Genomic DNA, 15,630 nt, shown 5'->3' on the forward strand with positions numbered 1-15,630 from the left:
GCCTGTTTGTGGAGTTCACCAAGGACCTGCTTGTGTTTTTTCGCTTCATACGGCTGTGTTCTCAGATGCCGTATTTCCTCAAAATGCTTACTGAGATGACTCCTTAAGCCCCTAGGCGGTGCTGGCTCGTCAATCAGATGTCTGTTGGGATGCCCAGGTTTCTGGGTATTCAACAGGAACTGTTTGGTCAGCATCTCGTTTCTTTCCCTGATGGGGAGTATTCTCGCCTCATTATGTAGATGGTGTTCTGGGGACATAAGAAGACAGCCCGTGGCAATTCTGAGAGCAGTATTTTGGCAGGCCTGTAGCTTCTTCCAGTGGGTAATTTTTAGGCTTGGCGACCATATGGGTGACGCGTAGCACGTAATCGGCTGGCTAATTGCTTTGTATGTAGTCATGAGCGTTTCTTTATCTTTTCCCCAGGTACTGCCAGCAAGGGATTTGAGGATTTTGTTACGGCTCTGAATTCTCGGAACAATTGCGGCTGCGTGCTCACCAAAATGTAGATCCTGATCAAACGTCACACCCAAGATTTTGGGGTGTAGGACAGTCGGTAGCGTAGAGCCATCGACGTGGATGTTCAAAATGGTCGACATTTGGGACGTCCATGTTGTAAATAAGGTCGCGGAAGATTTAGTCGGTGATAATGCCAGGTTTCGCGAGGCGAAAAAACTGGAGAGATCAGAGAGGTAGCCGTTTATTTTGTTGCATAGCTCATCGATCTGTGGGCCTGGGCCTGTGGCCATTACTGTGCAGTCATCGGCGTAGGAAACGATTGTGACTCCTTCCGGTGGTGAAGGTAGCTTAGATATGTAGAAATTAAACAAAAGTGGGGATAGGACACCACCCTGTGGCACCCCTTGTTTAATTCTCCTTGACTTTGATGTTTCGTTTCTAAATAGCACCGATGCCTGCCGACCACCCAGATAATTTGCGGTCCACCTTTTAAGACATGGGTGAAGGGTAGACCCTTCCAGGTCTTGCAGTAACGAGCCATGGTTGACCGTATCAAAAGCTTTTGATAGGTCTAGCGCTACGAGTACTGTTCTATGGTGGGGGTTTTGATTTAAACCGCAATTTATCTGGGTGCTAATGGCATTTAGCGCGGAGGTAGTGCTATGGAGTTTTCTGAAGCCATGCTGATGGGAGGCTAGTTGCAAATTTGCTTGGAAATAAGGGAGCAAAATGGCTTCGAGCGTCTTTGCTACTGGCGATAGGAGAGATATCGGACGATACGACTCTCCTATGTTAGCTGGTTTACCAGGCTTTAGTAACGGGACCACCTTGGCCATTCTCCATTTCTCGGGTATGACAAAGGTGGAAAGAGACAGGTTGAAGACCTGCGCTAAATATTTGAAACCCTCTTTCCCTAGGCTTTTAAGCATCGGCATGGCTATGCCGTGTGGGCCCACTGCTTTGGATGGTTTAGCGCGACCAATGGCGTCCTCAACCTCTTTAGCGGTGATGGTGATTGGTGACGCGCTAAATTTGTGTTTATGTGCGTGTCTGTTGGCCCTCCGTCTAACTTTGTCGACCGTAGAATGCATTATATATTGTCGGCAGAAAGCGCTCGTGCATTTTTTCGCATCCGACAGCACTTTGTCGCCAAAGGCGATGGAAACTTTGTCTTTGTGCTTGGTCGGATTCGATAGGGACTTTACGGTGGACCAAAGTTTACCCACACCGGTAGAGAGGTTACAACCTCTTAGGTGCTCCTCCCATTTCGCCCGCTTGTGTTCATCCACAAGCAATCTGATGCGTTGGTTTATATCCCTTATTTGGGGGTCGCCTGGATCAAGCTGCCTTATAAGGTCACGTTCTCTCGCTAAGTTTGCGGCCTCCGCCGGGAAGTGGGGCCGGATTTCGGGAATTCTCCCGGCGGGAATAAAACGTGCCGAGGCGGATTCAATGACCTTGCGGAAGGCACGCTCCCCTTGGCGGGCATCAGTCGGGATAGGGAGGGCAGCAAAGAGGTTGTCTGTAAAGGATTTATATTCTTCCCACTTTCCTTTTTTAAAGTTTATGAAAGTGCGTTTTTCGGTGACGATGAAGTCGGCGGTACGCTCTAGTAGGTCACATTCACCAGTTACCACAGCAGAATTTGTTAAACTACTACTGTCTGTATTTGTTATTTAACAATTATTTGTACACTTTTTATTCAGCTAATCTGTTCAGAATTTATATTTTTACACTCAAAGACTGAAATCAGTGTATTTTCTGTGCTTAAATTATGTTTAAACTTGTGTTAAAGTTTGTGGTGGAAGTGACCTACTAGAATTTTGTTACGCTCTGCTGCTTTCCACCGAAGTTTGCGCCTGCAACATCTTTACTCTTCGATCAATCTTTAACAATACTCGCCCTCACAAAATTTAAGTGTTGCTTCTTGACTTATCTGCAGTATTGACTTTTTCAGTACCATAAAAAAATACATTAATGTTTGAAATACGAAGTAACGTGCAGGAAAATAATAGCTGCGGTCTATATTTCTTTTTGTGGGAGGGTTTAAGAAATAAGAGTAAATGGAAAAGTTTTAGTCAGAGTATGAATTTGTCCCTAACTAAGGAATATGGAAACATACTGCTGACGTCAATGAAATGGTTAAAGATCTGGAAGAATATAATGAAGTTGCGGAAGAGTATTTGGGAGGCTTTTAATACGTGAACTCGGGATGGACGGTATTCAGTCCCAAGACCCAGCATTTATCTAAGTAAACCAAGCGTTAAGAGGCGGCCTCGTTGAGCAGAAAAAGGTGGCTGGTGTAAAAATATACAGCGACGATGCTGCAAAAAATCAGAGCTTATAGATTCACCTGATGACAAAAAAAGAAATCTGTGACTTATCATAAGTTTTTTTTAAACAGCTCTGGCTAATCCTGGAAACGTTTAGACTTTCATGTATGTCTACTGCAGCCTAATACAGCCCTATGATCAAACCGTTTCTATCATCCTGCCTCTCCTCTCTCTAGTTCTCTTCCTCTTATTTCCTTTCCCCTCTGCATTTTCTAGTTTGCCACATTCGTCCGTAAATTTTTCCGCTTTTTCACAGACTCCACCCGCTCTTCCTCTTATTCAAGTCTAACTCTCACTTTCATTTTCACTCTTAAATATCGAGTTTGGCTATGTTCCGCATTGGCTCAATCACGTCAAAATGGATTATATAAAATAGGAAATCTGTAATTAATTATACAGAGAATTTAGGAGCTGTAATTGATGGAAGAGCAAAGTAGTTTATAGTAGTGGGAGTAGTTAAAGTAATTGGTAAGAAGGAAGGTACAGTGGATACAAAAATTTTCATATTTTTATATCTCTCACATTTTCCAGCACTCATTTTTTTATTTTATGTGTCACGCGATTTCTGAGTAGCGAGGCCAGAGTCATCATGATATTTATGAAGAATTATTTTAATTTTATCGCGATTTGTCACCTGCATAACTTCTAAAGTTAACGCAATTATTTGATCTTTGAGAACATTGGTACCTATCTTATTTTTAAATTTGCCTACTGCAGTATTCATTATTATTCTTCACCAATCTGTCCCTCAGGACAACTGTGTTTTTTCTTCTTTTCAAGTCCTAGATTGGCGGCATTTGTACAGCGTGTGTTCAGCCTGATAAGTAATTATCCTAAGTCAATTTTATCATCAACAATCAGGTTGCTTGTATTTCTTACGCTACCATTATTCTATCCTAAGATGAAAACGAGCGCGACATGTCTTATTGTTGCAAATTTATACAACGCTTTATATATTAATGTTCTCTTCGTGACTTTTCTTCATTTTTGTTGTTATTATGGGCTGGTTTTTCTTGTATTTTAGTGTTTTGCATACTTCACTTATAAAGTTTTTTAATCAAGCAATGCTTGTGAAAAATTATTGTTTTGTCAGGGCTTGATAGCTTCCATAGGAACTACTATTGTGAAGCTTCCTGATAATCTTTGTCTTCAATGATATCAGGAGCTTTCAAAGAAATAATGCAAATTCTTGATTTGCTATTGAACTTTGGCAGTGCTAATGATCAAAGATTTCTTGTTCTGGTTGAGCAGCTGAGCTGCCAAATTTGTTCTAAAACTTAAACGATTTGGATACGTAGAATGATTAAATATAAAATGATTAAAAGTCGCTGCCAGTATTGCTGCCAGTCTAGTCTGCTGCCAGTCATTAGCCGTTTGTTATATTGCCTTGTTTTACCCCCAATGGACTTGAGCTGTGCTGCTTGTTCCGGGACAGCCTACTAACATGTTACTATTATATATATAAGCTAATATGCTGCATATGCCAAAATTTTTATTTCTTCCCTGATTGATTTTCGCCGAGTGATTCAATTCAACTCACGAAATGGGGCTTCGTGTAGTATGAAGTCCTCAGCTGTGCTTCAAAATTTGCTGGTATAAATACTTCCAAATTGGATTTTTAACAATCCGGCAGGATCTTTATTTAGCAAGGTCTTTATCAGTTTGCTTTTTAATCACCAAGCTGGAAACTGGCAGGATCGCCATGAATTATAAAATTATTAAACGAACCATCAAGTTTGTACAAATAACAATTCTTTATTCATGAAACACTTTGTTTTATACAAAATGTTACAAATTACTACTACATATTTACACTAATACTTACAAACTAGATGTACATAAATTCGTAATAATCAATAGCTTAGTCTGCATATTCTAATAACCCATTTATGCATATATGTATGTGGTTCTACAGTCAATGTGACTAATGGGCAAATATGTCGGTTGGTGTGACTAATCGACATATGTGTCAGTCGATGTGACAGGTTGGCAAATGTAAACAATATCATGCTGAGCTCAAGTGATTATCTGGGTCAGTAAGATATGGCGCCCACCGTGGTGTGATGGTATCGTGCTCCGCCTACCCGACCGTATGCCCTGGGTTCGCACCCCGGACAAAGCAACATCAAAAATTTTAGAAATAAGGTTTTTAAATTAGAAGAAAATTTTTCTAAGCGGGGTCGCCCCTCGGCAGTGTTTGGCAAGCGCTCCGGGTGTATTTCTGCCATGAAAAGCTCTCAGTGAAAACTCATCTGCCTTGCAGACGCCGTTCGGAGTCGGCATAAAATACGTAGGTCCCGTCCGGCCAATTTGTAGGGAAAATCAAGAGGAGCACGACGCAAATTGGAAGGGAAGCTCGGCCTTAGATCTCTTCGCGCCTTACATTTATTTTATTTTTTAAAATATGATCGAAGTGAGGGGCATTCCAAGTAAAACTATAGAACGGATCCACGTAGATAGCCAAAAATTTGCAAGGATCTACTAACAATTTTTTTTTTTTTTGGAAAAGACACTTTGTGATTCAATCGCACCAGAACGGCTGAATAGATTTAGAGGAAAGTTGACACAGATATATATATTTTTTTTAGTTGCGGCGGGGACCTCCACACATTGGGAACAGTTACTTTGTATTTACTTTTTGACAATAGAATTTTAAGGCCATGATACTAAATCTACGGGCTACACTATTAAAGGTAAAACAATTAAGGACTCTGCCCCCAGCTCCCCTTCTGGAATAGTATCTTGAAATTGCTATAACTCTTCGTGTACTTGTGCCAGACCAATATAGATAGAATTATAAGGAATTTGCTTCAAAAAATTGTGATAATAATAATCAGAATTATATACAATATAGATATGAATGTAGATAGAATTTTGGAAAAGTGAGCAGTTTACTAAGATTTCATAACTCTTAATTCTATTTGACCTATTCCAATGATATTTCATTTTTGGCCCATATAAACCTAGATTCAATATATTAGGAAAAAAGACAGTGATACTCTCCTGATTCATGGAAATCCCCCTGGAACTGTTTTCCTAAATCGGCATAACTTTGGGTAATTCGGACGTCCAAACATTTTTGCATATACATATATGTATGCGTGGTTCATGCTATAAATACATATATAGATTTTGGTCTAAATGATGGTTAAAGAAAGCTAATTCCCTGGATACTTTTGGGATGATTTCGGAATCATTCTGGATAATTTCCAGATTATTGCGAGTCGTTTTACGGTTTTCTCCTGGTTTTTAGTGGCTTTTTTGGGGCTATTTCTGGATCGAACGAGGCTTTAAAATAATTTTTGGACCTTTTCGGGTTGTTTTTAGAACCATATAGGGGCCATTTCCAGACTTTTTCGGAACTCTACGGGATGATTTTGGTGATAAATTCGGAACTATTTAGGCCAGTTCAGGACATTGTTTGGAATGATTTAGGGACTATTTCCATATCACTTGAGGATTGTGTCCAGGCTTGTATTCCGAAATGGTCCCTAATTATTTCAATATTGTTTTTTATTTGGGGACCGTTTCAGAATTATTTTTGAAACCTTTTCGGGGCTATTTCAAGATTTTCTAGGACTCTTTCGGGACCGTTTGTGTCGAAGATCTTGGGACTGTTTCGTATCAGTTTTTTGGCTGTTTTCGTAATAATATCGCTGAAACCATTTCGAGACTACTTCGGGATTATCTGCATATAGTTTTGAGGTTGTTTTCCAGAGTATTTGAGGACTATTTCTGAGCATTTCGGGAATGTTTCCAAAGTCATTTTGAGAATAATTTCGCAAGGACTGCTACGGAATATTTTTTAACTATCGCCGAATCAGTTCGTAAAAAAAAGTATTTCAGGGGAGTATTGGACCTCATAGGCTAGTATTCCATACGTTTTATTGTAAACAAATGTAATTTAAAATTTAAATTTGTTGGGAAAACAAAGTTGTATTTTTTCATACATCTTTATTACAAAAATAAAACTCAAAGACCATAGAGACGGTAATTTTTGTCCGCATGAGTATTTCCCCAAATAAACTCCCTAATTCAATTAAAAATATTATTTTATTCCATACAGATGACACCTGATGAACTTGGCGAGGTTGTGATACTTAACTGTGATACAAAAGTATTCGAAAGTCCTTTTGATGATGTACGCGAAATGCCAGTCGACATTGTGTCACAAATGAAAAAACAACTATCTCACTCGCATGAACATATAGGCGATCGAGTTTCGAAAATATTTCTTGGTGTACTCGTACAATTGATAAGCGGTTATCGTGATGCAGTAGAATTTCGTGAAACTGGCAAAAAATTTAATCGTGAAAAATTCATCGAATCACGTCCCAAGCATTTACGTCCGTTTTTAGCAAAAATGATGGAATTACAAATATTTCAACAATTTATAGATGAACGCCTACAAATGCTCAACACTGGACTGGGTTATTCGGATGAATTTGAATTGGAAACGGCACGTTATGCAGAGAAAATGAAAAAGCGACGTCATTATGAATTTTTAAATAATGTTAAAGAGAAGGTGAGTTTTTTGTTGGGGACTTATGCTAGCGTAATTAGTCTTCAAATTAAGTATATGCTCACGATAGTCTAGTTATAAGAAGCGCTTGCCGGTAGGATGTTGCTTCTTGCTTATTGAATGTTTGGGGCGGAGCGTAGTTAAAATTAGAATTAAAGTAGTAAATACATATCACACACCCAGATCAAAACAGTGATCAACTCAAAAAATCACAATGTTCAGAAAATGCAAAAAATTGACGGCCTCTCGCATATGTACCAATAAAATTTTTATTTTTAACAAAGACTTTTATTAGTCAAAAGAGTATACAGTTCGGTGCGTTTTGAATCGCGAAGCCCGGAGTTAATTGGCGCAATTATATGGCTGTCATCTCATCGGCTGATTTTATTTATTATTTTTTTATTACATTGGCGAAGGAAAGGGAGATGGTAAACGCAAAACGTGACAACTATTTACTTTTTTATTAATACCTATGTGACCCTACTTTATTTTTCTATATTTTTCTTGTATTTTCCCTTATATTTCTTGTCGTCCTCCCTCCTAATACGGTTTCAGTATTGGTGTAAGTTATATTTCAAAAAACTAACGAAATACAAGAAAAATACAATCTGGTTCATTAAATAGAAACCATGGTGGAATAACCAGGTGAAGTAAGCCGTCAATTGTCTCGCTCTAAATTCTTCTTTACTTATATTTAAGAATTCATGAGCTTAACACCGGCTTATAATAATTGAATATTCAATTATTATGTTTTTCTAAGAGAAACTGAAAAGAAAGAAAGAAACATTTACTGGCATATTGCGATAGTACTATTTCGAAAACCGCCACGAATTCATCGTCAGGCAATTTCGTAAAATTATCAAAGGTTTCACCGAGATTCGAACCGCGAATCACACGATAATTGAATATTCAATTATTATAAGCCGGTGTTAAGCTCATGAATTCTTAATAATAAGTATAAATTGAAAACACCATTAAAACAAAGAAACAAAAATATAATGATATTAAATAAATAAAATAAAACTAAGTTAAATAAAATAAAATAATAAATTAAAATAAAATAAAATAAAATAAAATAAAATAAAATGGTTCCATCGAAATATGCCAGTAAATGTTTCTTTCTTTTCAGTTTCTCTTAGAAAACATAATAATTGAAATTCAATTATTATAAGCCGGTGTTAAGCTCATGAATTCTTAAATATAACTATAAACTGAACACACCATTAAACAAACATACATAAATATGTAAAACTGAGCCCGAGTTTACAAAGCTTCTCATTCGCAACGAAGAAGAACTTTACAAAAACAAATCTACATGGCACACAAATTAATATAGAGACAAAATGTCTCAATTGTGTTGTTAGTGTAGGAATGAGAAAAACTTAATTAAGCATGAAAGCAAATACGAGCAGGATAGCCTAGTTAAAGGCAACTGCAGTTTCACCATGTGATTCACGGTTCGAATCCCGGTGAAACCTTTGATAACATTACAAAATTGCCTGATGATGATTACGTTGGCGGTTTTCGAAATGGTTCCATCGCAATATGCCAGTAAATGTTTCTTTCTTTTCAGTTTCTCTTAGAAAACATAATAATTGAAATTCAATTATTATAAGCCGGTGTTAAGCTCATGAATTCTTAAATATAAGTATAAACTGACCACACCATTAAACAAACATACATAAATATGTAAAACTGAGCCCGAGTTTAGAAAGCTTCTCATTCGCAACGAAGAAGAACTTTACAAAAATAAATCTACATGGCACACAAATTAATATAATAGAGACAAAATGTCTCAATTGTGTTGTAAATGTTTATTTCTTTTCAGTTTCTCTTAGAAAACATAATAATTGAAATTCAATTATTATAAGCCGGTGTTAAGCTCATGAATTCTTAAATATAAGTATAAACTGAACACACCATTAAACAAACATACATAAATTCTTCTTTGTTCTGTCATTCGGCTATCTGAGAATTTTTCACCAATGTTGTCCCCGAAAAAGTGTTGCTTTTTGCATTCTCCTTACTTACTTACTCAATTGGCGCTTAACCGTCTAAACGGTTATGACCGCCCAACAAGGCGCGCCAGTCGCTCCTTTGCTCCGACAACCGGCGCCAACGGAGTGGGGGCCGCCCCCTACCTCTGCTTCCATAGGCGGGTTCCGATAGAAACACTTTCTTGGCCGGAGCATCATCTTTCATTCGCATAACATTGCCTAGCCAGCGCAGCCACTGCGTTTTAATTCGCTGGACTATGTTGATGTCTGCGTATAGCTCGTACAGTTCATCATTAAATCTTCTTCGGTACTCGCCATCGCCAACGCGTAGAGGTCCATAAATCTTTCGAAGAACTTTTCTCTCGAACACTCCCAAAGCCGCTTCATCTGCTGTTGTCATGGTCCATGATTCTGTCCCATATAGCAGGACTGGTACGATAAGTGGCCTGTAGAGCATGATTTTTGTTCGCAGAGAGAGGACTTTACTTTTCAATTGCCTACCTAGTCTAAAGTAGCATTTATTGGCAAGATTGATTCTTCGCTGGATTTCAGTGCTGATGTTGTTGCTAGTGTTGATACTGGTTCCCAAATAAACGAAGTCTTTTACTATTTCGAAATTATGGCTGCCAACAATAGCGTGGTTGCTAAAGCGCGTATGCGTTGAAACTTTGCTCGATGACAGCAGGTTCTTCGTTTTGTCCTCATTCACCATCAAACCCATCTCTACCGCTTCTTTTTCCAGTTTGGAGTAAGCAGAACTAAACTTAGTTGAATATTGATGGACCTTTACTGGATTTAATTACAGGGATACATCATTTGGTGCTGGCTTCCATTAGTAAGGCCGTGCTAAACTAATATGTCCATATTTTTTATGTTTTCATTATACTATATGTTTAATTTGTTCTCAAAAAAATTGAAACAGGTCTTTGTTGAAACAAACTATTCATTCACGTCTTATTCAACCAATGATCTTCCCCTGTACAGTGCCAGTGAAGACTTTCAAAGAATGCTTTTCTCGTTCCTACTAGAACACCAAAATTGTCGTATTATACCTTATTTTGAAAATACTTCGCTAAAACATTATTTATATTAAATATACAAAAAATTGTAACTCACTGTTTCTGGTTTGCCCTAAAACTCAGATCACTAGATGAGAGGAATGTTACACTTAAGGATTGTAATTTATAATATATTGTTACGAATATTAGCAAAACTAAGGAGTGCTGCTAGCTCTAAGCCGATCTAAGCAGTGACGTGAATGCACATCAATAATTCAATCATTATGTATCTACATAAACGAATAAATAATTGCGTCTACACATATGTACACATTCCGACGAGCAACATTTACATACAAGGCAGCAAGAGATGAGATGTCACACACAGATGAATTTACTTATACGCTTATGTGTGTGAGGGAGACTGTAAACTACAAACACAGGCATATACCTTATCTGAGTTGTCACAAGAGAGAGCAATAATTTGTGCACGTAGTTGTGGCTGGCGATTTTGTAGCCGAAACAACTAGTAACTTCTGGAAATCGAAGAGCCTAGAAGTATGCAGCGTAAACTATAAAAGCGGCGCCAGCGAGTAAGAAGGAATTCAGTTTGATTTGAGTTGTCAAGCAGTTTGATTAAGACGATATCTAGCAATAGCAGTGTTATTTTGAATAGTAGAGTTTCATTGAGCTATCAATCAGTGTGGTTATTAAGCAAGCTATTCGTTGCACAGTTTGTTATTGTGAAGTACTTTAATAAAGGCCATTTTGCATTATTACAAATTGGAGTTATTTATTCAACAGTTTAGTGATTCGAACTTAGCAGAGGATTGCAAATAAGAGGATTTGCAAGCAAATTCGTTACAATATGAATCCAGCTCGGTTCGGATCAGCATCTTCTGATTCTAGGCCAACTGCCGCTGTGCTATTCTATCCTCTGATATATTTTGGTAAATAATAACCCCGAAAAATTTGGTAACATTAGTAATACATCATGAATTCAACTGTGAACAGTTTTTGGGGATTTTCTGATTAAGTTTGTAATTATATATCAGAAGAGCGTATATTATATTCCCGACTCTCAACGACAAATCATCAAAGCAGATGGTTGGGTTAGGTTGAACTGGCTGGTCTATGAGGATCTCACATAGACTGATTGAGCCCGTAGTGTTACCAGAAGTTTGTTTTAACGACCAAACTGAAAACCCCTATCAAAAACCAGGACCTATGTTATAAAATAACTCCGTCCTCTTGGCAAATACTAGAAGCTTCATAGGACTTAAGCCACTCGCTGCTTCTAGATCTGACAACTGTATCACTCCTAATAGCTGGAGTCTTAGCCTGGCAAGTGCAGGGCACGCGCACAGAACGTGCTCGATCGTTTCCTCCTCCAACCCGCACTTCAAACATCTCCTATCACTGACTAAGCCTAATTTAAAGGCATGTGACGCCAGAAGGCAGTGTCCAGTCAGAATACCCGTCATGAGTCTACAGGCCTCTCTTTTTCATGATTGAAGCAACTTTGTTAGTCTAAAGTTGTAAGACCTACACATAATCTTCGACACTTTACAGCCCCGCGGTTGAACCCACGCCTTTCCCGCTTGGTCGATCATATCATGTGCACCTCTCGCCTTCGCTTAATCTCGCCCAGTCTAATTGGGACGTCTACGGAGCAAGCTTCAAGGGATGTGCCCTTTTTAGCTAGTTCATCCGCTTTTTCATTCCCATCTATTTTCATATGCCCTGGGAGATGAATATGTCAATGAATTTTAAGGGGCAGGAACACATTAAGGTATCACGATCACTTCCAAGTGTGACTGTAAAACTCTTCATCGAAGCTGAAACCAATTTAAGTTCCACAAAAGGCAGAAAAGTTCACCTAAATAACAGACGTACATATGTACTTTATATGAATAACACGTTTCTTTTATGTCCGGTTTTTCAATGAATGTTTCAACTGCAGTTGAAATTGAGGTCAGTTTAAGTGGCCAAATTGAAATTTTTTATTTTTATTCGATCCTAAAAGTAATGTAAACTCGCACTGGTCCTTTGTATTCAATTTTGCATTGGCGTTAGGTGGCGCTGATATGCTGAAAGAAGCAGTTTCTGTAATGGCTTTCGCAACAAGGTATTTATTTTTCTACTCCTATTTTTTCAAAGCGGGTAAAAATTGCACGCTCTTCTCACCGTCGAAAATACATCCGTACGGTTTCAGATAGCGTACATCTTCTGTCTGTTTTTATTTACTTCACCTGGTGATTCCACCATGATCATGGGTGATACAACTTAGAAATTTCAGATTTTTGAGTTAGCTCCCTATTGATCTAGGTGTGCGACATGTACATGGGTGTGGTGTATATACATTTTTCGAATGCTTATTGCCGACGCCACAAGTGTCATAAATGTGTACCTTTCGAGATCGAGCTTAATTCTGTTGTAGAAAATTAGGAACGTCAATGGCCGCTTTCAGCGAATATTATTTTAGCTGATACTTTGCAAACATGTTTCCATCAGTTGATTGATAGAAAATTTGTTCTCTGAATTGCGAGATGAGCCTAATGCCAAAATTCAAGGAGAAGGACTTCTTAAATTTTATTTTACACGTCACTATAATATTAAGAGGAAAAATTGTATTCATAAACAACACTTTAAAACATGATTCAATCACAAGAGGCTTGCTCGGCTGACAACATTGTTGACGATTGCAGCCATCTTGCTCCTAAATCGAATTTGACATCCAGTAATTGTGTTGTTTCTTTGGAAATTTGTGAAAAATATTAGTAGTAGAAATAGGAGGCAAACAGTTTACAATTACCCGATACGGACTGAATAGCATAAGTCCTTAGTATTACTTTTTTTTTAGTTTATGGTAAGTTTATTAGATATACCAGGATCTATTCGTGGGGCTGAACAAGGAATCTTTTTACTAAAACTAAACCTATGGACATTCGAAACTTAAATCAAAATTTAAATTAATGGTTCAAATTCAAGTTGAATTCAAAAATGGTATTACAAATATTAGAAATGCCATAGCGAAATGTTTTTTATTTATTTATTTTGAATATTCGGACCTCGTGTGGATGGTATCAAACGAACGTGTTCCAAATATTTTAAATTAACGGTTTATCCTGAACAATCCCATGAATACTTAAACGGAAAAGAGCTTTCCTAAGTTTCAGAATAAATAGGTAATACCCCTGTGTAGGAAGGCAGCACAAAACTAAACTCTTCTGTCAAAGTCGGGGTCGGAATATAAAGTGCTAGGACAATAAGGTATTTTCTAATATTTATTTTTTTGGTCAGTTCCTTGCGGCTGCTGAGTCCTATCTCGAAATATTTGTCAAAAATTTCCCATTTCAGGATTTGTCACGAAAACGCCCTATATCTCAGAATTAGGTCGAAGAATGCTTTTAATTAACTCCCTCTAATGTCAAAATGCATTGAACTTATGCTCAGGTAGAGAGTTTTTGAAACAAATTTTGAGATTATGTATTTTTCAATAAAATTCTGAAGTACGGCATTCTTCAAACAAATTCTGAAAGAATAACCAAAGCAATATAACTCTTTATCAGTTCACGAATTATTTAGTAGAAAATTGAAGGGGATTGCATTATTCCCCGTTTACTTTATTTCGTAAAAGCAACCCGTCCTGATTTTTAAATTTGGAAGTGTCAAACCTCTATCATCATTGGAGAACAAACCTCTAATAACTGAATCATAACTTTAAAATGTTTAAGAACTGTCAAATAGCCGAATAAACACGTTGAGTGAATGGAGCATGGATCAACTATATGGTTGGCTCATCTCTACAGCAACAACATACCTTTGTTCAGATTGTCAAAATCAACGTGTTGGTGTTAGACGAATGTAATGGAATGAAAACATAAAACTTAGCTTTTGTGTGTAGTAAGAAAATGTTGTCAATGTGTTGGTTTCATTTTGAGTTTGCCATCTCCTTCTGACAATCCCTACTCCAGTGAAATGAAAAAAATAAAATCAGCTGGTGAGATGAGCCAACCATATAGTTGAGCCATGGAATGGAGCGAAAAAAATTTATGCTCAGTAATTTTACGTAAAATCCCAACCTTTGAATTGATCAAAAATACTTAAAGGTGCGTTCAGAAAATTATCACTCAATGATTGATCAACACTTGTGTTCGCTGAAAGCGCCTAATGTTGGAGAATTGCTCAACAAAAAAACTAATTAAATATAATTTTATACATATTTGCTTGCGATAATCACTTCAAATATAGATATGCTCCTAAACGAAGGATTTTAAATTTACAATTGCATGACAACCTAAAAAAATTTAATATAGTATTTATTAGAACAAATAGAAAAATGTTGAAGTTTTGATCCTAATGTTGTTGTTGTTGTGTAAACAGTGATTCGCCCCATTCAATGAGTGCGGCCAATCACAAACTGTCATCAAAGTCCTATAACGGAAGTCTAAGGAAACTAGAAAAGTTGCTGTTAGAGGTGTAGGTTCCGGGAGCGTTACTAAACTTTGTATTTCAAAATGCCTTGAAATTCTAGAGGAATTTGTATGTAAATGTTCTGCATAACTTAATTATTTAGTTTAAATTTCTGTGGGATCAGAAAGATGCAGAGTCAAAATTTTGCTACCTAAAACTCTGGATTGCTAATTGTTTTGGGCAAAAATTGGATTTTTTACTGTAGAAAATAATACTTCTGCTCTTCAAAAAGACTTTCTTTCTTTCTCAAATTCTTCCTGTTTTTTGTGCGATAAAAAGTCACGGCTCTGGGGAGCGCTTTCTTTGTAATGATGTACGTTTTACTTAAGTTTGTAACAACAAGTGAACGAAATGTTTATTATTATTTTGAATTAATAGTATGTTATTTAATCAGAGATAATAGAAAAGTTTAATTGTTAAACATTTTTTACTTAAAAAACATTCACTTTTATAATAAAAAGACATAAATTTGGCTTCCCCCATCTCGAGAACCTGTCCCTAAAAATATCCAAAAAAAAGCGCACATTTGTGATCAAAGACCCAAAATTTCGTAAATTTTTTTTTACTTGATATTAGAGAAAAATTGTAAGTTTACAAACGGCGATGGTTACTAGGACATGTTTCTGAATTTCACTTCTTCATCAGCTAGCTTTTCGGGAGCTGAGCGTTGAACTCGAATCTCCAACATTCATATCAGTGCAAGCCTTTAGCTGCTACGCCATATGAATGTTCCGTTGTACGCTGTACAATTGGTCTCTAAGAGTTGCCTTTTTTGTTTATATTCCTTTTGATCACCATGTAGGCACATACACTCTGTATGTAGTTTATTCCTAATGGTGTGGATATGA

General features: G+C 37.2%; 1 protein-coding gene across 9 annotated transcripts in view; it reads left to right on the forward strand.

The window, feature by feature from the left end:
* Positions 1–15,630, forward strand: part of LOC137244920 (DENN domain-containing protein 1A) — a 99,091-nt gene that overhangs the window by 52,897 nt on the left and 30,564 nt on the right. For all 9 annotated transcript variants that reach the window (XR_010951223.1, XM_067774679.1, XM_067774680.1 and 6 more), the window contains one exon: positions 6,856–7,314. Coding sequence is in view for 8 of the 9 variants with exons in the window: in XM_067774679.1 (XP_067630780.1) it covers positions 6,856–7,314 (459 nt within the window). In the remaining variant the exon portion in view is untranslated. The remainder of the gene's footprint in view (positions 1–6,855; positions 7,315–15,630) is intronic.

This window comes from Eurosta solidaginis, chromosome 3 (genome assembly GCF_040869045.1).
Source record: "Eurosta solidaginis isolate ZX-2024a chromosome 3, ASM4086904v1, whole genome shotgun sequence".
Taxonomy (NCBI): Eukaryota; Metazoa; Arthropoda; class Insecta; order Diptera; family Tephritidae; genus Eurosta; species Eurosta solidaginis.